Below are 21,069 nucleotides of genomic sequence, written 5' to 3'. Positions count from 1 at the left end.
TCTCAGCGCGTGGAAGTGCAGCATGATCTCAGCACAACAAAGTTTACTTCGCATAAACACCTTCTGTAAATGCAAAAACGTTGATATACTGGCACGAGAGAGAGTTAAATGAGCATCTTGCGATAAAGAACCTTTGCCCAGCTCCCTCTCACAGCTATGCCTACTAACGTGGTAGACCTACTGTATATACAAGACTTCAAACAAAGGTTTCCATTGATTGCTGTGAGCATCATCCTTCCAGTTCAACAGTTCTTAGAGGCGATGACCTTACCGCTCAGTGCCGAGTCCTTCATTTGCTTGACAATACCTAGTCAAAGCCAAAGACCAGCCACGCAGCCTTGAGAAGCTACCAGCCTCCAGACAGCCCCAGTGCCTTAACCAACGTTGTGCTGGTACCAAACCCTGAGCATTTCGCTTGCTCGTCTCTCCAGGCCTCCAGCCTCTTCTAGTAAGTTTGTCTCTTTATATTTTAAGCTCATCTCCATCTTCGGGGGACTAAGCAGCTAAGGAACCATATTCTGCTACCACCTCCACTCCCTCCCCTTTAGCAGGTCTCCTAACAACGCCACGTCGGTTCAGCTGATCAGCTGGGATGAGCGCCGAGAGCGGCCCCCGGCCGGCCTGAGCCGTCCCTCCCACGCCCCTAAACCCTGCTCCCCAGCCTGACCCCGGCCGAGCCCTCTGCCCCTCGCAGCCCCCTACACCGCAGCTTCGCCTTGCCACAAGGACCCGACGCCCCCTTCCCCTTCTCGTCCAGCTTCTCCATCTCTCCGCTACCCTTGCCGTGTCCCCAGTCACGTCGGGGGCCGCCCCCTTCACCTCCGGGCAGACACCCGGGGCCAGCAGCATATTCCAGGCACGTCCCTCGCCCTCCGCGGAGGGGGAGGGGAAGAGGAGAAGCCGAGGCGGCAGAAGCCCAGACGTCAAGCGGAGGAAAACGGAGACAGGCAGGCAGCGGCACAGCGGGAATCCCTCCCTACCGCCGCCCCACAGCCCCGAGGGCCCCAGGGACTTCTGAGGCGGAGAGCTAGAAGGAAGGGGGCCGGGGCACCCGGCTCGCCAAGCCCTCATCTCCCTCTCAGCGCTGCTCCGGTGGGACGCGAATGGCTTCAGCCCTCTCCTCCGTGCCGGTGCGAAAGGGAAGAAGGCTCCGCACCCACCTTGAGAGTGGGATACTCCTGCACCTTCAAAGTCATTGAGAGCTGAGCAGCTGATTCCTGCACCGCCATCTTGGATTGGGCTCCCACCTCCTCCCCCGCCCTCGCCCAGCCCGGCCAGAGGCAGCTACCTACAGCGCGCACGGCATGGCGGGTAACGGCAGTCCTGCTCCGCCCCATGGCTGATGGTGACGGGCGGAACCACTGGAGCCAGGCCCAGCCCTGCACCCCTGCGCCGGGTGCAGTGGTACAGCCTAAAGGGGATAGTGGGGCGAGAAACACCGGCCAACGGGGGGCGTCCTTTCACACGTTCCTTTCATACCCGTGGGCACCGCCTCAAAGCTTGAGGAGACGCTCCTGATTGGGCAGTGGAGTGGGAATAGGTGGGGCCACCCCGACGCGCGGGCAAGCTGAATGGAGTGACGCCATCGAGATAGGCGGGGCTTGAGGGGTTATAGACGCTCAGCCACCCAGTGGCTATAGAGACCCTTTTTCTATCACCCAACCAGAATCTCTTCTAGAGCTCAGTAGGTGGGACGCAAAAGTAAATTCGACGGTGACTTAAATGGGCTGTTCGAGCACCCCCGAGGGGTCCGGGGAGAGGAGGGCGGGGCGGAGGGCGGAGCCTGGAACAGGGGTTGCGGAGCGCTTTTTGATGGGCAGCATCTCTAGCCAATGGTGTCGCGTCGCCATACTGACGGGCAGATAGCTGAGCGAATGAACGGCGCGTTCAGGTCGGGCGGGCGGGGCAGCGGCGGCACGGCGTGCGGCTATGTGTATATCGGCCGGGAGAAGGGGGCCGCCCCTAGTAAGTTCCGCGGGGAGGAGAGAGCGAGGGAGAGCCAGTGAGGCGGAGGCGGCGGGAAGAGGTTTAAATAGCAGAGACAGCGTGAGTTCCCTTCTCCTCGGCTCTCGGTCCTCGGTGCCCTGCTGTGCTCCCTGACACTCCCCCATAGCCGGGACAGGCAAAGGCACCCGGCGCGGCTTCGCCTTCCCCGGTGCGGAGCTGCCTGCCCTTACCGTTGAGGGGGAGCTGGCCCAAAGGCGCTTCCCGAGCTGCAGAGGGGAGGCCGTGGCGGGGCCCCGCTGCCCGGCGGGCAGGCGCTGAGTTTCCCCGGTGAGAGTTGGTGTGGGGCGGGAGCAGCTCCCGCAGCAGCCGCGCCGGTTTCGCCTTCCCCGCGGGGCAGGGGGGTGGTGAGGCGGGGGTTGGCCGCCGTTCGGTCCTTGTTCAGCTTGCGTACGGCCGGCAGCTTCTGCTGGCTCAGTGCCCTCCTCCGCCGGCTGGGCGTGCGCGGGGCGGGGGGGGGGATATCTCAGTCGCCTCTGCCCCCGCAGCCGGGCTGGCACGGATCTGTTGCTGCTTTCTCTCCCTGTTCGCTGCCCGGTGAAGCGGCGTGCGGTCTGCAGCTCCGGGGGCTTCCTCGTTTTGCTGCTCGGGGGTTAAGTTTGCGAGCTCCAGCTGTCTGCGGGAAGCCGTGGGTCTCTGTAATGCGGCGCTCGCAGATGTGCGTCTCTTAGTGACCTCTGCTCAGCCCCTGAGAGCAGTCCGCGGGAGCTGCTGGGCCATCAGCTGCGTTGAAAGCAGTGGTTTATATGAGCAGTAATTCCTCTGTCCAGCATACCTGTTTCCGTGTAGGGAAAAACAAAAAAAGGGGGTCGATCCTGCAGACTGTCTCTATGTGTGAGTCCCAGGGAATAAAAACACTCACGGATGATGAAACCCATACCTTTCAACTGCTTTATAATATGTAGAGAGCGTTGTCTTGAGAGTCAGCCCTTCTAGTACCCTATGTGAACCTTCCCACTGTGATTCAAGCACCTCAGGAGTGGGGTGGAAGCAACTTGGAGCTGTTAAGTCTGTGGCACAACACAGAGAAAGTGGGAACATGCTGATCAGAGCTCTGTGCAGCGGCATAAACTTCCTTATGTTGTTGAAGTCAATGGCAAAAGTTCTGTCGTGATGCAGGTGCTTGCCATTATGAGCAGATGTATTTCAGGAGGTGTGCTGCTGTGCTCTGAGGCCTTAAAGATGCCCCCAAACCTGCATCCAATAGTAATTGTGATATTTTTTGCTGTCTTTTCTAAACTTTGCAGTTTTCCTGTTTGTGGTTTGCAGGTGACTGTAGAAAAAGGACACAGAATATTTCCAGGAAGATAAGGCACATGTAACTTTCACGGCTTGAAAGAGCAAGTCATGTTTAACAAGTGCATTTCTTAGAGTACTTGGTAGCATCATTATTTCCCAAGTGTGTAGTGACCCTGCTGATCTTCTCTGCACCACAAAGGGCTGGCACTAAGTAAAAGAGAACATGCAAAGTCCTGTAGCTGAGTGTAGGTTTCTCTCCAGACTCCAGGCTGTTTGTGTTGCCTCTCAGCTGCCCTGGCACTCATGCTGGTGCTGACCATGATCAGCAATTGTGTGTGCCTGAGTGTAATTTGCCAAACCCACACCAGGTGCAAAGCCTTCGTTTAAGAAGTTTATTAGTAAAAACATCTTTTAGTTACACCTGGGATTAACATTCATGTCCAGACAGGCTCTTGGGGCCGGATTCTGCAAGAGGCTTTGTGAGGAGGATTTCTGACTCCATAAAGGCTCTGTGCAGGGAAGGCTTCACCTGAGCTTGTCAAGTGGGAGACTGGAAACTTAGCTCTGTTGTTGCTGTATTTACAAACATAATCATGTGGTGTTGTCAACTTTTCCTGTTCTTCCTGTCTGTTGTATACATTCTGTAAGATAATATTTAGAAGGAAACTTGCTACTCAGTGTTTGGTATCATTGACATAACTGCAGGGCTTGAAGTTGGCATGCTTTAACTCTTCAAGGCCTGTGATGTTTGTAGGGACTGAAGGAGTGGGACTTTACATGGAATTTACAATACATGGAATTTACAAAGTCTAGATTTATATTTGCCCAAACCACTTATTTGCAGTGGATTTTTTTTCTCCACATGTAATCCCTTAATAGTCCTTCCTGATAACACAGTAGCTGATTCAGTGTAACATGCGCATTCCACGGATGCAGGCTGCATGCTCAGTGTGTGTCCGTCTTTAAACTGAAGAATTCCTGGTGAAGGTTTGTCAGACATTAGTAGCCAAAGTTAAAGGGTTTGCTTAATGGAACAGATGGCCAAGCAACCATCATGTCAGAGGAAACAGCATGTATCCCGTGTATTCTTAGTTTAACACAAGAGGGAGCATGTCTAATCTTTAACCTTTAAATATTGCAGCTTCAGAGAGGGAGCTTGGAGTGTTGAGTGTCAACTAATTGATGTTCTGGGCTCCATGTGCAAATATTGATACAACCTATGTGTGTTTCTGGCCTGTTTTCAATTTCTGGTTGCAGCTGTTGGTTTACAATATAAATGTTGGTGTGATAAACATGGTGATAAGGAGGAAACTAAGCATCTTTTGAACTTGCTAAAAATCCGTAGTTTCCTGCTGTATTTAACAAAATATTTATGGTTATTGTTATTCCTGGGTACGGTTATTCATATACAGAGGCTGTACTTTGTTCTTTAATATTAGGTTAATAAATGTCTCCTGCTTAACCTACCATACAAAGTCATAAAGCCAGGGCTTAATTTAATTAAATTCAGTTTAATTACCAATACAGCTTTGCTTATACAGTGCTTATAAGTCCTACTGCTTTATTCTAAAACAGAAACATGGAGTTGGATCGGCTGAGAAGGTTTGTGCACTATATCTTGTTTATTTTACCTTGTCCCCCACCATGGTGTAAGAAGGCTAGTAAAAATCAGCTTCTGTTTTGTATTTCTTGGTATTGCCCAGTTGAATCAAAAACACTTGATGCCTGTCCTCATTTAGTGACTTACTAATGTGAATTAGCAATTAGTTGAAATGGAGCAGTGCACACAGAATACTCCAAACCTTTAGGAGGACTTTACTCATCTGATGGTATCTTAGAATGTTTTGTGCTTTGCTGCAGATGGGTGAGTAGAGAAGAACGTCTGTCTGCCATTGAGTCCTGCACTCAAATCTTCCAAACTCATCCATGCTCTGTGTTATTGGATGGAGCCAAGCAAAAACCTTAGTGTTCTGCTCCTGAGGGCCAAAGAAAGCTGTGGGTTGAGATGCTACTCCTTATTTCTTTTTCCTCTTTGTGAACACGTGCTAGGGTGGCAGAAATGCATGTGGCACCATCAGCTCTGATTTTAGCAGGTGAGACTGGCACAAGGTAGTGATACAAAGCCTTGTGTTGGATCAGGGAGGAGCATGGCTTGCCCCACTGGTCAAAATAGCTCTTCCCCTGAGCAGGTGGGTGGTGGGTGCACTGTCCATCTTGGAGTGAAGAAACAGCAGAAGCCTACCAGATGTTCTTCTGGTCAGTTACATGCTTTGTGAGATACCCAGGACTTTATCTTGATTTTTTTTATGTCTGTGTAATGGAAGGACTTTGGGCATATCTTAGCAAATACTGTGCACAGCATTGACAGAATGAGGTGTTGCTATCAAAGCAGCTTCTCTTCAAACTACCCTGGGCAGTTGCCTTTGTAAAACAGACTGAGATGACCTGTACTGATACCAGATACCTTGAAAGAGGTGTTCAAGGAGCATTAAAACTTCTAGAAGATAACAAGGATGAGCCAGTTCCAGCTGAGGAGCTTGTTACTGTACTGGGTTATTCACAGCAACTGGCCACTTGTAATGGATTGGTCTGTTTTAATCAGTGCTACTGGGTTTTATTTGATAGCTATGCAACAGTGCTGCCAAGGCAGAACTTCCCAGGGGGACACCTTCTGATGGGCAAGTGTTGATATGCTGAGTTTTGTAAGGATCAGAGGAACTGCCTCTTGTCATGGCTGTTCTAGGTCAGCAGAATCTAAGCTTTGAATTTTCTTTCCCAGCAGCTTTTAGGCTGTTGCACAATTTTTTCCTCTAAGGGCATATATTTGCTTTAGAAGAAAGTCATAGCATGACTGTAGAACTCTCTTTTAATCCCCCCCCCGCCATTGTAACTTTAAGCTTGCAACTGAGAAGTGTTTCAGTGTGCCTGGCTGATGTAAACAGGCTGGGGATGTTGGTGGTGTTTTTATTTCTCTGAGAGGAAATTACCAAGCAAAGAGAAGCTCCCCCAGACCAACCTCAGCCGGAGAGATTGCTGTTTTAAATGGCTGATGCCATCAGATTGCTCATGGCTAAAAAATTGCCCCCCAGACACATGTGCCCGGGGGGGGGGGCAATTTTTCTAGCCGTGAGCAATTTAATTATTATCTTTTTTTTAGTCGTGAGCCATTTAATTTTTTTTGTTTTGTTTTTTGAGTGCCAGCCCCCTAAAAACTGATGGGGTTTAGGGGGAAAGTGCTGACACAGCCCAAACTCCAAAGCAGTGCCCGGCTGATGCTGCCAGAGCTGCCCGGGCAGGGCTTTTTGCTCCGCTGCCATTAAGCTCGGCAGCCTTTCCACTGCTTCCCCGGTAACTTTGCAAAGTTTGCGGTGCCCCGGGGGTGCGGGCAGCGGTACCGGGAGGGGGTGTGGGGAAGGGGGGGGGCACGGACTTGTCCATCTCAGCCTGACCGTGCCAGCCACAGCCCAGCCGAGCAGGGAGCCCCGGTTGGGGCAGCGCTCCCGAGGTTTGTCCGCTGTTTTTATATCGAAATCGGGGCTCGCCGCGAACCGTTCCGTGCGGGAGCCTTCGCCGAGGGTGTGGGGGTCGCGGCCGCGGGTCGGTGCGCGGGGTTTGCGCGGGGTTTGCGCCGTGTGTGCCGGGGAAGGCTGCCGGTTCTCCATGCAAATGACCGCTGCGCGTTAACAAAAGCCTTGATGTTGGGCTGGGAGCCGCTCTGACAGCGAACAACCCCCGGCCACTCGCCATGTTTGTGTTTATCCCTCTCTCGCTCCTTCCCGCCGATCTTCCCGGTTTCGCTGCTGGGGGGCTGTGGGCTTTAACACCGCCGAGCCTTTCGGAGTTAGCAGGGAAATGTGAGAGAATGTGGAGGGAAAAGCGATGGGTGCCGCAGATGTTGGCAGTGGAGTTGTGGCGCTGCCGGAGCTGGCAGAGGGACACGGTGCTCATGAAGGGACCTGCGGAGCATCTGCTGGAGCTGCCGGGCTGGATGCGAGATGTGCCCGCGGTATCGGGGGTGTGGGGAGCAGGGGACGGTACCCTGGGGTTGCTCCAGACCTTGCCTATTTACTACTGGGTTGGTTGGGGTGGCGAGGAGGTGTTGGGGGGGGGGGGTGAGGAAAGGGAAAAAAGGCAGTGGAGAGCAAGGAAAGGAATCTGCGTGGCACAAGATGTATGATCCTGGATCAACTCCTGCCATCTCCCCTCTGTCACACACGATAAAAGGGACTTTCTACAAGGGCTTGTAGTGACAGGATGAGGGGAATGGATTGAAGCTGGAAGAGGGGAGATTTAGACTGGAAATTAGGAAGAAATTCTTCACGGTGAGGAGCTGAGATACTGGAACAGGTTGCCTAGGGAGGTGGTGGATGCCCCCTCCCTGAAGGTGTTCAGGTCCAGGTTGGATGGGGCCTTGAGCAACCTGGGCTAGTGGGAGGTGTCCCTGCCCATGGCAGGGGGGTTGGAGTTAGACGATGTTTAGGTCCCTTTCAACCCAAAGCATTCCATGAATCTATGAAGATGTGTGCTCCTGCATCACCTCCTGCCATCCTCCCCTCTGTCACACAAAATGTGTGCTCCTGGATCACCTCCTGTCATCTCTCTGTCACACAAGATGTATGCTCCTGGATCACCTCCTGCCATCTCCCACTGCCTCTCAATATTTGAACAGCTTCTGTCAAGTCCAATAAAATTGGTTACCATGAGAAACAAACAAACAAGGAAGTCTAATAGAATAGTTGAGCATGCTAATGGAAATCTGAATGTGAAATTGTTTCAGAATTGTCCAAAGAATTGAATTAGACAGAAAATCTTTTTAATAACAGTCACAGTGACACATTTAAACATTTTAGTCTCTCAGATCCTGGCAAACAACACAGAGACAGCAGAGGTGGATGGAATGTTATCTTGCAGCCTCAGAAATTGGCATGTACTCATCTACTAATGATACAAAATTGGTCTGTGTTTAGGATTTTATGTTTGTTGAATGTATTGAGGCATACACAAATCCAATCTGAGCTGTTAAAGGACAATGATTCACTGTCCAGAGGCAGTGGTGAAATCAGCTGTGGTAACTATGGTGAGAGGTAAAGTTCCTTAGCTCCTCACAGAGCATGCATACGTGGATTTCTTTTTGTATAATGGAGATTAAGGAGAAAAGGATTAGAAAATCTACAGAGAAATGTTGAGCAGGAGACCTGTAGCCTTGCTGTGGGAATTCATAGCAAGAAGGCTTTCAGAACAGAGGCAGGCTGGAAGTAAACACTACCTTGGAAAATGTGTTGGTGATACTTCTAGAAAGGAATCTTTCTGGTTGGGGATATCAACAGCAGCTCATGCAGACAGGAATGAATCCTTTCCATATTTTAATAATCCTCCTACTCCAGCAAAACAGGAACAGAACCCAGCACACGTTTTGACATTACCAAGTGACAGCATAAAATCAAGTGAAGTGTGATAATCTAAATTAACTCGGTTTGGGCTCTTGCAGAATTAAGCATTGTTGATTGATTAGGGTCCCATAGCATTGCTGGGTTTAAGCATTTATGTGATAGGCATTTAGGATTTATTTTACAACTGGGAAATAAAAAAAGCAAAGGTGGTCATCTGAAGTGGAAAATAAGATCAGAGCATAGTTCTTCAGCTGGTAAGTGCTGGGGGAGTTTGAACTGCAGCCAGAGAGACTTTGACCATGCTTCTTTCTCTGGAAAGGGCTTAGTGTTACCCTGAGTTTTTCAGGGAAGAACTCCAGATGATCCTGATGGGCTCAGGGGGATATGGGGAGGATTGTCATGCTTGCACACAGGAGTTGGATCATCTGAGAGAACCACCAGAGATACTAATTAGTGATTAGCTACTGGAACACTTAGGAAACAGGAAGGGGGGAGGACAGGTTAAATTTCCAGTGTAGAGGAACCATTATAATAGTGAAAAGTGCATCCCCAATGACAGTGCAGACACATCCTCAGGGATGTGAGGTGTGTTCAGCTTTCTAGGAAGAGCAGTTAAAATGTGCTGGGGTTTTGGCAGTGTAATAGAAAACATCTTCAATAAAACCTTTAAAAGCTTTGAGTTTCTCTTCCTGCATGCTCCTCTGCCCAGCATAGTGGTTGGAAAGCATTTCTGAGGAGTCCACAGCACAACCAGTAGTTCAGCATAGTCCAGACACGGGGTGTGAGAAGTTCTCAGAGGCTTATGGATTTGCTAGGAAACACTTTCAGCTTTTTGTGGGCCATGATCCCAGCTTTCCTTTCTCAGGTGTTCTGAGAGATACCTGTTCTGGAGGCTGCATTCAGTGCTGTCTGCAGTGCTGTGGCTTAAACCTGTGTATGGAAACCCTGGGGCTTCAGGCAGAGTGGTAGATAATGGACCACCAGCAGTGGAATTCACATGCATTGCAAATTATTTTCACCACAGAAATTCTCAACTCAAAATTCATTGATTTTTGAGTTTAACATGTCATTTATTGAAAAGTTTAAGAACTTCAGTAGTTGTGTTCTGCCCTGTCCTGGATTACCACAGCTCACTCTCACAAATCCCTCTCCCCTCACACAGAGAAGAGGGGAGGTAACACAAAAAAAAACCCCAAACATCTCTGGATTGAGATAAAATGGTGAGATAAAGAGTTTTACTGGAAATGAGATAATCCAATGCACAATGACCTGAGCCTAGCTGCAGAAAAGTACAGCAAAATGCAGAGGCCAGCAACCTTTCCCCAGCTGGCAGCCCACCCAGTGGAAAAGCCCAACACCCCAAAACAGAAACCAGAAGCAGCAGCTGGAACAGAGAGCCTCTCATGTTACATGTGGACTTCAAGCCCCATGATACTTTGCTCCAGCCAGCACTTCAGTTTGAGGCTAGCATGGTAGCAGCGTGCCATGGAGTAGGAGCAGCTGATTCAGCTCAACCCATGGCATGCCCTAACTGGGAGGAAGAGGAGGAAAAGGGATCCCCTTGCTGTTGTCAGTGGGCAATATTTTGCCTTTTTTCCTCTTGTTGACCTTTGTATGGAATGGACATTGTTAGTGCAGTAATAGTGGATGATTTGTTCAGATGAACATTTCTATTAAGATTGCTACTTTAAATTGAAGTAGAAAGCATCCATAAACTAGAGTAGAATTCAGATATGGCTACTGGTGCATGACAATTCATTTCATTGTTCAGTGTATTTGGAAATAGTTTTCTCATCTTTTATTAGGATGTGCTGTCTTTAAGAGCCTGTACCTGATGTGTCACGCATAGGACACTATACAGACTAATGGCTAGGAAGGGTGGAATTGTTGCATTGGGTGAGTCAATTCAGCTTTCTGCTTGTGTTCCAAGTCATACACTAATTCCTTCTTAAAAGTATCTGGAAAAGATTCTCTGGAGAAAATATTGGCCATTTCCCGTTCTGCTCAGTAAGTGTGGGACAGGAAATTGATTTTGCAGCTTTTTACCTCCTGGGAAGTCAACTTGAAGAAAGTAGAGATTGTGGTGGGATCATTGTGCCATAAAAGTGAAGCAGATAAAATCCTTTAATCTGCTGAAGATAGACTGTGTTACTTCCAGCACTATGTTGTTGCAGGCTGGAGATGTCAAACCCAAAGTGATATATTCATCCCTGCAGGAGCAATTCAAAGTTTAACTTCTCTGATCCTGCCGTGACTACAGCAAAATAAACACACGGCTCCTGATTGCGTATAAGAGGCTCTGGACTCTATGGATACTTACTTTGAGTAAGACAATTAAATGTAGGCCACATTGCTTTTACAGGGGGGTTGGAACTAGATGATCCTTGTGGTCCCTTCCAACCCTGACTGACACTATGATACTAGGACCTCTGCCTGTGGGAGTGCTAAAAGCTTGCATGGAAAGGTGTCCTCTTGCTGTGGCTGGGGACAGCAGTGCAGACCGGCAGAGGGCAAGACCCCAGCAGGAGAACGCAGAAGTGGTAGAACAGATGATTGCAAGTTTCTGAATAGATTGTACAGCAAAGTCAATAGGTGCAGAGCTAAGCATGGCAGGTGTTTTAATAAGCACTCTTTGATGTCACTCTTACTTTTGGGTGGTTGTCATTGATTTTAAGCTTTCTTGAGGCTTGTTCAGTATTTGGTTGGTGGGTAGTGCTTGGGCCTTTGGTTAGTGTGTTCTAAATCTATCTGTATCGCTATTTATTTCTGATCTAGAGAGCTTAGCCTGCTAGACATATTTCCCAGAAATGCCAATAAGATTTTATTGGTCCTTTGGATGTGTTTCTACATGGAACAATGCCTGGATTGAGGAAGGAAAGGCACAGCAGTCAAGTCTTGAGGTGCTCCACAGATTGTGGTTGTCCAGATCCATCATGGGAGGAACTGTTTGCCAGCCTGCAGTTGTGAGTGGATGTTTTCCAGGTGGAAACTGACCCTCTTCCTGGCATGTGACAGCATGTTCTGATGAAAATTAGGAGTACTGTCTTGAAAGTTCCTTTGTGTGCTTGTTTCCTTCTGTCTCAAGAAACAACTTTTTATCAGCTGCTTTCTCTGAGTGCTGTGAGCACTCTGTCGGCATTTTGTCACCTTCATGACACTGAGGAATCAAGTAGAGTATTTGTTAGCTGGAGATCTTCAAAGTATCTTGATGGGAGTATGCAGTCCAAGATCTTTTCTAGTGTTTTGAGAAGAGGCAGTGACATTCTGACACTTGAAAGGAAGGCTGAGGTGTGCACAGCACCACGCTGTGCCTTTCTGCTGTGTGCTGGAAGCAGCGTGAACAGCTGGGCTGGTGTCATTTGCAGGAAGCCACCTCTCTTAAGTGACAGCCTTTCCCATAATGTTATTGACTGTGAATTCTGACAAGGTAATAATTAGAAATTAATGCTTGAGAGGAAATGATCTAGCCATGGAGCAGTAACTTGTTTAATATTCAGCTTTTCAACTCCTCCTTTAGAGTACCTCTCCTTCATGGTGCACTTAATAGCTTTGTGTTATTAAAAGTGAGTAGTTCTGTGTGGCATCTTCACTGCAGTGCTGAGGCTGGGATAACTTTGTGTCTGGAAAGGTGCTGTCTCAATTTCATCCTTTGGCTTGAAACTTTAATTACTAAACCATGTCACCCTTTACTGCCTTTGCTGATGAATTCACAGAAGTGCAAGCAGTAATTTCTAAGAATATGGCTGCTGTAGCTCCAGCATTCTTTCTGAAATCAGTAATTGGTATGAAATTGTTCTTAGCTGTCAGTACCCAAGCTTGTGTAGCTCTGGAAGAAGTTTGTGTGTGTGTGTATGTGTGTCCACAAAGCCAATGTACACCTAAAGCTGCTATGAAGGTTTGGTGGTGGGTTTGTGGTGTGGTTTTTTTCCCTCTATTTTGTTTAGCCAATGTTATTTATGGTAAGTACAGAAATTCTTTATGTTAGTAGGCTGTTAGCCAATGCTAATTAAAAATGACAGTCAGGATCACTGCAAATAGCAAGCATTGAATATGCAATAAAAACATCCAGAGCAGCCTATTAACTGCAAAGTGGCTGAAAATATGCAGCACTGATATTAATTTGTCCCATCATCTTGAGGAGGTAGCCTGCAGTAAGGAACCTATCTGGTGATGTGTGTTCCTCTGAAATTAGCTTTTTTTGCTATTAGCAGTCCTTGCAGGTGCTTTAGAGCCTTGATCTGCAAGGCAGGGTGTAAACAATAGGTATGACACAGATCATTTTAGTATGATTTTTAAGCGGTATTTGGAGAGTTTTGGCTCAGGCTCGGAGCACTTTGCTTGCAAAAATGTTATCTATTTTATCAGCTTGGGACTGCAGTAAGATTTTAATTTAGAAATAGTGTCATGCCCAGCTACTTGTCAAAATAATTCTTTTGCCTTTCTACTAATGGCTGCATTATTTAGTTCCACTGCTGTGGAAGTTTTAACACAGTTTGCAGCCCGATGCGGTATTTTTCAGATTGATGTTCACGTTGTTGTCAAGACTGACAATAAAAATAGGTCTCATAGAAGGAGCAAGGTAAGGCACTAGATTATAATTTGACATCTCTTTTTTTTCCTCTTCAGCATCTGGATACATACCTCAGGATAGGATGATTAACTTTATATTAAGATGAAATTTCATTTCTGTTTTAAATGAAGTAAAACTTTGGCACATTAACTATCACTGTGCAGTAACAATGCAGTTGTCTTTTATTATGTGTGTGTGCTGATTCTCTGAGGAAGAATATAATTCTTTCATCAGACCATCATGAGTAATGAACCTTGTATCTACACAGCATGAGGAATAGATAAGGTTTGATGTGTCAAAGAAGGTGGTTTCCAGCAGAGTTTTCCTGTTGAATGCGGTGTGTCTCCCAAGCTTTATGGGTGCAGCTTGGTAGAAGTCTAAACTGGAGTCCCTCTGGAGTCTTGCTACCAAAATAAATAGCATTGCATTCAACCCCAAATATTGCACATTGTCACAGACAAACATGCCATGGCAGTTTGCAGTTGCGTGTCCCAGAGCAGACTGCGAGAAGGGCTTCCCTCTGCAGCACTGGCTGCTAAGTAAGCATCAGGGGGAATTTCTGCTGCAGCTCTGGTGTGGGGAAAGAGTTTGATATATTGCCAACTGCAAACCCCAGATCCAGCAGGAGTCTGGAATTGGAATTGACAGGCCAAAAGCTTCCATTGTTGGAGTTTTCAGGGATCCTGATATAGTCCAACAAGGGTCTGGAGAGTTTTCTGTTTTCACAGCTGTGTAATGAATCCTGTGAGACTCATCTGTCCGGAAGGTGTTTAACCTGGTTCCAGTGCCTCACTGAACCTAGTTATGGACCAGCTCTTGTTCTCTTGGACACTGCTGCACTCTGAAAGTCCCTGAAGAGTGTGGAACAGGAAACAGGAGATGGACTCACACAAGCAGTAGGTCAGGAACTGTAAGAACAGAAAGTTCTCTGCAAGCCTGACATGGTGCAGATGAACTATAGTGATGCTTGGAAGTACAGCAAATGTGCAGTGGAGGTGCTGAGCTAATTGACAGAGGCTGGCTCTGATGGACTAAAAGAAAGTGCAGATAAGATGATAAGCTATAGGCTCAAAAATATCTACCTACTTTGTCATCCTACTGTTAAGAGAGAAGATTCACCCTGGTCTCTTTGTACCCCACAGAGGCTTAGAGAGGAAGGTTTCAATGGAATTTTTCTACTGCTTCAGATCCAACAGTGTCCTATATCAAGTTGTGTAGTCACCTGATGATCTCTATGATCCTTCCTCTTTTCTAGAGAAAACATCCAGCCCCTTTTCACCAACTGTCACAGCTCTGCAGCTTTTGTCTTCTCCCTTCCCTGCCTGGGTTCCTTGCTACTACCTGTTTCAGCAGAGCAGGCAATTCCCTGTCTGAGCCTGGCCACAGAGTTGTGCTTTGGAAGAGTGAGAGTTGGTGCAGTATGTCCCCCCAGCCAGAAGCCTTCCCTATTAATTTTTTGTCTTACTTTTTTCTAGTTAAATGTTGGTTTATTGATATCTGGAAGCCCATTACCTGGGGGGACATGTGATAAGAGTTACTGAGGTGACAGAGCAGGAGGGAGTTTGAAAGTGCCACCTTACGGCTGCCATTTCTCAACCTAGGTATGGTTCCTTTCTGTTGTTCTTGACTGGGAATTTACCATTGCAAGAAGATTTGAAATAAACTACTAATCATTTGTGTTTGCTTAGTTTTGTTTCCTAAACATAAGCTTATAAAGAAACACTTGCTGATACAGATTGTTTGGGGATGTGTGTGCTATGGGATCAATAATGTAATAAAGCATTTTGGACACAGCCGTGCTTAATAGGAGATGTTCTGACAGGTGTCTCAGTTGGGGGTGAAAGGAAAAAACTGGTGTTGACCCAAACATTTTATTACAAAAGCCTCATCCCTGGAGGTTTTTAAGGCCAGGCTGGATGTGGCTGTGAGCAACCTGATCTAGTGTGAGGTGTCCCTGCCCATGGCAGGGGGGTTGGAACTAGATGATCCTTGAGGTCCCTTCCAATCCTAACAATGCTATGATTTTAATCAACTTAGTGGGGAGAGGGCTAGAAAGAAGGCTGATCTTGGTCAGCTCTGTTAACCCTACAATATCCTTCACATGCAAAAGCAGAGTATCCAAAAAAGGCTGCAGTCAGTGTTCAATTCTCCATGTGTCAAATGTGGATATCTTCATTCTGGGTCATAGCACCTCTGTGGGCTGTGTTAAGAATTATGTTGTGACATTCAAATTATGAAGCGGTGCAGCCTTTTGCTTTAAGTGTTTGAGTGAGCTCTGAAGAGGAGGAGGAGAAAAAGAATGTGTTCCCTCCCACACCTGGTTCTGGAGGACAAGGTTCATGCTTGATTTTACAACACTGAAACAACCATTGCATTTAGTTCTTCCTAAATCTGAGCTGGAATTAGATGGCTGATTGTGGGCTGCACTTTAGGCAGATGTGTGCTTTGGGAGAGAGGGGGAAAATGCTTTTTTGGGGAGGAATTGGTGTTGGAGATACTTAGATTTTTCTTTGGTCACTGCAGAAAATCAGGTGAACCCTCAGATGTTCCAAAAGAACAAGACTGATACCTCAGAAAGGGCTTGGAGCTCCTGGCTGGAGTGTTTCCTGCTTTTAAAGGGTATAGCTCTTCATATACCAAGAGAGCAGTAAGAAAGTGGATGATGGAAAGATGACAGAAGGGTTTCATTCTGAGTTCAGTTTGTCATATAAAACTATTGTATTGCTGATCAACTTAATGGTCACATTTCTCTGGTGTGCCTGGTTTCCTGGTTTGGATTAGAGTTGATGAACTACAAAGACAACGTAGCTGACAGGTAAGGCAGTAACTGCCACCTCTGTCTTGCGTCTCGGGCAGCTTTGCAGTGTGATAAAGCACTGCCAGGCAATATCAGACACTGTTAGCATCTGCTTGATATGAACACATCACCAGTACTGTCACGGCTCATTCCTCTTACAGCTGAGCATTGTGTCTTCCCTATCCTTCCACTGGAATTAGGAGAGGATAACCTCAGGGAACTGGAGATGTTGTGAGTCATGGTATGGCTGAGCAATCACTAGGGTGAGATTCAGATTGTGCTTTCAGGATTCCTTTTCATTCCTTCTCACTTTAATTGTGCTAGACACTTACTTTTTTTTTTTTGAACAACCATCAATAGCTTGTGTGCTTGGCCTTCTGATGTGTTAGTGGCCAAAAAAAGATAGGGCTGAGTATTGGTGAGAAATCAAGTGAAGTGTCACAGCAAGGTGTCTTCAATACCTGTCTGGCTGACAAAGCCCTTTGCTCAGCTAGAACAGGCAATGATTGGAGCTGTGACTTAGAGATCAGGTGTTTGGGTTTGAAGACCTAAAGTTTGGACATGACAAAAATAATCATCCCTTTCACTTTAAAGAAACTTTGTGGCTCTTTCTGATTCTGTATGATGGAGTGGTGGAATAATGATCTTAAAGAATAACAGCTGGCTTCAGCTCTTATTCGGGTCAGTTGCTTTTGCAATAAAACACGCTTCATGTTGAGACACAATTAAGGAAGCTGATCTGTAACTGAAATACCCTTCAGCGGACTGACATAGACTGCTGTGGCTAAGGAGAGGGACGTGTGAGCACCAGGCATGGGTGGGGGAACTGAAGCAGTGGAGGTGGTTGGACACTGTAGACAAACTGAATCTTTTCCTAGGCGTAAGTCCCGTGAAAGTCTTTTGTCTTTTTAGTAGCCTCTGAACTGCGCCAGGGGAGGTTCAGGTTGGATGTTAAGGAAGAAGTTCTATACAGAGAGAGTGACTGCCCGTTGGAATGGGCTGCCCAAGGAGGTGGTGTTCAGGAGGAGACTGGATGGGGTGCTTGGTGCCATGGGTTAGCTGTTTGGGTGGGTTGGATTGGTTGATGGGTTGGACGCGATGATCTTGAAGGTCTCTTCCAACCTGGTTTGGTTTATTCTATTCTAAATTCTAAAATAAAATGGTTCCACCTAACTGCAGTTCTGTTTTCTGTGAGGGTGGTAAGACACTGGAATGGGTTGCCCAGAGAAGCTGTGTCCACCTCATCCCTGGGCATGTTTAAGACCAGGCTGGATGAAGCTTTGAGTAACCTGGTCTAGTAGAAGGTGTCACAGTGCTCATGGCAGGAGGGTTGGAACTAAATGGTCCCGAAGGTCCCTTCCAACTCAAGCCATTCTATGATTTGTTTTCCATCAGTGCAAGTACTTGAGGAGGAGGGAAGGTGAGCAGTGAAGTAAGAGGCTGCTTGCCAGCATGGTGAGAAAAGGCATCTGGCTTGTCATGTTGATTTTATCAGGGAAAGTCACTGATAAAGTTGTGATCTATTATTTTGCCTGTGATGGTAATGAAGCTGTGGGATCAGCTGCCTGGAAATCCTTCACAGTCTCTTATCTGAGACCTTAAGCTTCAGTTTGGCTAACTTCTGTCAGGAATGAGAGGAGTACAGATGATCTGGGCTTGGGAAAACAGCAGGCCAGGTGACCTTTTGAGATCTTCTTCTATGAACCTAAGAATAGAATAGAACAACCATGAAAAGTTTCAGTATCTCTCTCATCTGTGTGTGTTGGGTTTGTTTTTTTGGTTGGTTTTTGTGGCCTTTATGAAAGAGATACAGCTTCAAGGCTACATATGTTGGTTTCTGTTGGTTTGGCACCTGTATTCTTAGGCAGCGCACTGCCATTGATAACTAGCAGGGTTGTTGCCAGCATGAGGCTATCAGCACTAGGTGCTGCCAGCTGCTTTGCCAGGGTTCACCTTGGCTGTTCATTTCCAGAAGGTCTTTAGCACTTCCTGATGCATGCAAGGACATTAGTGTGCAGCTGTTCAGCAGCCAGCCAGTGAGTTGGTGTCACAGGTGTTTTGTTGTTCCTTGCTTTGGAGAAGTCTCTTCAGAAGGTGCCAGCTTCTACTAGTCTGCAGTTTAGCTTTAGAGACTTGAGATGCAGCTCTGGAGTGCTTTCCTCCACTGGGTTTTTGAAGCTGGTGTGGCTGCTGTTTACTACCCTCTCAAAGTGCATTTGTGCAAATGCTTATTCAGCCCTCATGGGTCTGTTCATGACTGTAACGCTGAAGCATTTGGGAGTTCGTTATGTTCATGCTTCCACATCAATGACGACGTTTGCTCTCAAAGCGGAGTTTTTAAAGACTTCCCCCCACCCCTTAACTTCCAAAGCTGTTGACCTACTGTGATGTAATTGTACAATTAACTATTTCTGTAGCTAAAGCTGAGAATTTGCATACCTTCTCCTTGGGCTGCACACGCTGATGTAGGCAGGGGAATCTTCAGGAGGAGTGAGTGGGAACTGGGATACTTGCACCCTCTCATGATGTGCATTTCAGGAAGTGTTTGAGCATCCCATGGTTTTTATTTTGTGGGGTTTTCTACTCCTCCCCTGCCCCCAGTGATCTATTTAATCAGAAAATCTTAGTGTCCTCCCAGCATGGTTTTAGTCACATGGAACAAACCAAATGAGATTTGGGAGGAGAATGCCTGTATTTGCATCAAGAATAGTTTGGCCAGCAGGAGCAGGGAAGTCATTGTGCCCCTGTACTCAGCACTGGTTAGGCCACACCTTGAGTACTGTGTCCAGTTCTGGGCCCCTCAATTTAAGAAGGACATTGAGACTCTTGAATGTGTCCAGAGAAGGGCAACGAGGCTGGGGAGAGGCCTTGAGCCCAAGCCCTATGAGGAGATGCTGAGGGAGCTGGGGTTGCTTAGCCTGGAAAAGAGGAGGCTCAGGGGAGACCTTATTGCTCTCTACAACTACCTGAAGGGAGGTTGTTGTAGCCAGGAGGGGGTTGGTCTCTTCTCCCAGGCAAGCAGCGCCAGAACAAGAGGACACAGTCTCAAGCTGTACCAGGGAAAGTTTAGGCTTGAGGTGAGGAGAAAGTTCTTCCCAGAGAGAGTTGTTGGCCATTGCAGTGTGCTGCCCAGGGAGGTGGTGGAGTCACCATCCCTGGAGGTGTTCAAGAGGAGATTGGATGTGGCACTTGGTGCCATGGTTTAGTTTACCACGAGGTGTTGGGTGACAGCTTGGACTTGATGATCTTTGAGATCTTTTCCAACCTTGTTGATTCTATGATTCTATAGAGCTCCACCTGAATCCTGTGTCCCAATATTGAATGATTAGAGTGATTTTTAGGGCTGATAGATTATTTTTTTTAACCTTTTTTTTTTTTCTTTTTAAATCTCAATCCAAAGTTATGCTGGAGAAACAGTACCATGGCTTTGTATTCTTGATGGCCCCAGTGAGTGTTTTGTGAGCTCTAATTAAGCTGGATCTTGAGAGGCCCACCTGCAGAAGTAGTCTGATGAAATTGGTCAGATGAAATTTAATTAAAGCAGGCAGCCAGTAATGACTGTAGTTTTTTTTTAATTATTATTTAATGTTTTATCTACTGCAAATTTATACTCAGAGGACCTTTTTTTTCCCTCCCCTCCCCCCCCTTTTTTTTTGCAGTAGATTTGCTTCAAAAGTGAATGGAAGTCAAGCTTTTGATATGGAAATACATAATTTTTTTTGACCATATAATTTGACTTGTTCCTTAATCCAAAGGTTTAGCAAGGCTGTTTCCCAGACTGTCTTCAGTGCCTGGTTGGCAGCTAAACTCTTTGTTTTACTGTAGGAATGAACAGTCTTTTCTACTCTCAGACCTAATTCATTCTGTCTGTGCCCATCTCGGGGTCAAATTCTTGAAAACTTCCTTTTGGATGGTTTGAAGAACTGTTTGCTTTCTACTGACAAAAGGGCCCATGGAAACATGGCAGTTCTTCTTGTGGTTCTGAAATCTAGAGCAAGGCCCCTTGGACTCTGCTCTGTTAGCATGGCAGGGGCAGGGATTTCATAGAATGGCTCAAGATGGAAGGGACCTTAAAGATCATCTACACCAACCTCCCCACCAGGGGTAGGGATGCCCATCAACTAGACTCATGGCCTCATCCAACCTAGTCTTGAACACACTCAGGGAGGAGGTATCCACAGCTTCCCTAGGCAGCCTATTCCAGAGTCTCACCACCCTCATACTGAAGAACTTCTTCCTAAGCACCAGTCTAAACTTATGCTCCCTCCACCTAAAACCATTCCCACTTGTCCTATTGCTAGACAACCTTATGTAAAGTCCCTCTGCAGCCTTCCTGTAGGATCCCTTCAGGTATCAGAAGATAGCTCTGAGGTCCCTCTAAAATCTTTTCTTCTCCAGGCTGATCAGCTCCCTCCCTCAGCCTATCCTCACAGCTGAGGTGCTCCAGCCCTTGCATCATCTTTGTGGCCTTCCTTTGGACTCACTCTGACAGCTCTGTGTCCTTGTTATCCTAGTGACACCAGAATTGGATGCAGTATGCAGGTGGGGTCTCAGCAGAGCAGAGCAAAGGGTCACATTTCCCTCTCTTACCCTGCTGGCCATGCTCCTCTTGGTGCAGCCCAGGACATGATTTGCCTGCTGCATGAGGGCACTGCCAGCTCCTGGTGAGCTTCTCATCAATCAACACAGCCAAGTCTCTTTTTCCAGAGCTACTCTCAACCCATAGTACCCTCAACTCCATGTAGGAGTTGTTCACTTTGTCTTTTTTGTTAGTTTAAATGGTGCAACTGGACCACTTTAGTATATTAAAACCAAACCAAGAATATGTGTGTGTGTATATATAGCAACTGAATCTTAAATTATAGCTTATATTGTTTCAGTCCTGCTCTGGAGAAGGGACTTTGCAGACTGTTCTGTCAATGTTACTGCATGTTATAATTTAAATAATGAGTATCTCATTGTATGAGTAGAATTGCTCATGAATTTCCATTCCTTGTTGCTCCTTCCCAGTGTGTGTATTGCTGCAGGGAAGTTGTGGGACCAAATGTGCCAAGTCTTGGAGATGCTTA

At 47.0% G+C, this 21,069-nt stretch overlaps 2 protein-coding genes across 7 annotated transcripts in view; one reads left to right on the top strand and one right to left on the bottom strand.

Moving 5' to 3' along the window:
* Window positions 1-1,383, bottom strand: part of MAEA (macrophage erythroblast attacher, E3 ubiquitin ligase) — a 42,573-nt gene extending 41,190 nt beyond the window's left edge. The window contains exon 1 of one of the 3 annotated variants that reach the window (XM_068149557.1): window positions 1,293-1,383. In XM_068149557.1, the coding sequence (XP_068005658.1) occupies window positions 1,293-1,337 (45 nt within the window). In that variant the 5' untranslated portion in view covers window positions 1,338-1,383. Of the gene's footprint in view, window positions 1-1,160; window positions 1,267-1,292 lie in introns of those variants that run through there. The other 2 variants (XM_068149556.1, XM_068149558.1) reach the window with 2 other exon arrangements.
* Window positions 1,384-1,964: 581 nt separating this feature from the next.
* CTBP1 (C-terminal binding protein 1) overlaps window positions 1,965-21,069 on the top strand; it is a 210,664-nt gene continuing 191,559 nt past the window's right edge. For all 4 annotated transcript variants that reach the window (XM_068149551.1, XM_068149550.1, XM_068149549.1 and 1 more), the window contains exon 1: window positions 1,965-2,046. The gene's annotated coding sequence lies outside the window, so the exon portion shown is untranslated. The remainder of the gene's footprint in view (window positions 2,047-21,069) is intronic.

This window comes from Melanerpes formicivorus, unplaced genomic scaffold (genome assembly GCF_026170545.1).
Source record: "Melanerpes formicivorus ecotype bairdi unplaced genomic scaffold, bMelFor1.0.p_v2 SCAF_18, whole genome shotgun sequence".
Taxonomy (NCBI): domain Eukaryota; kingdom Metazoa; phylum Chordata; class Aves; order Piciformes; family Picidae; genus Melanerpes; species Melanerpes formicivorus.
The sequence above is the reverse complement of the archived record's forward strand: the minus strand, read 5'-3'. Positions and strand labels throughout refer to the sequence as shown.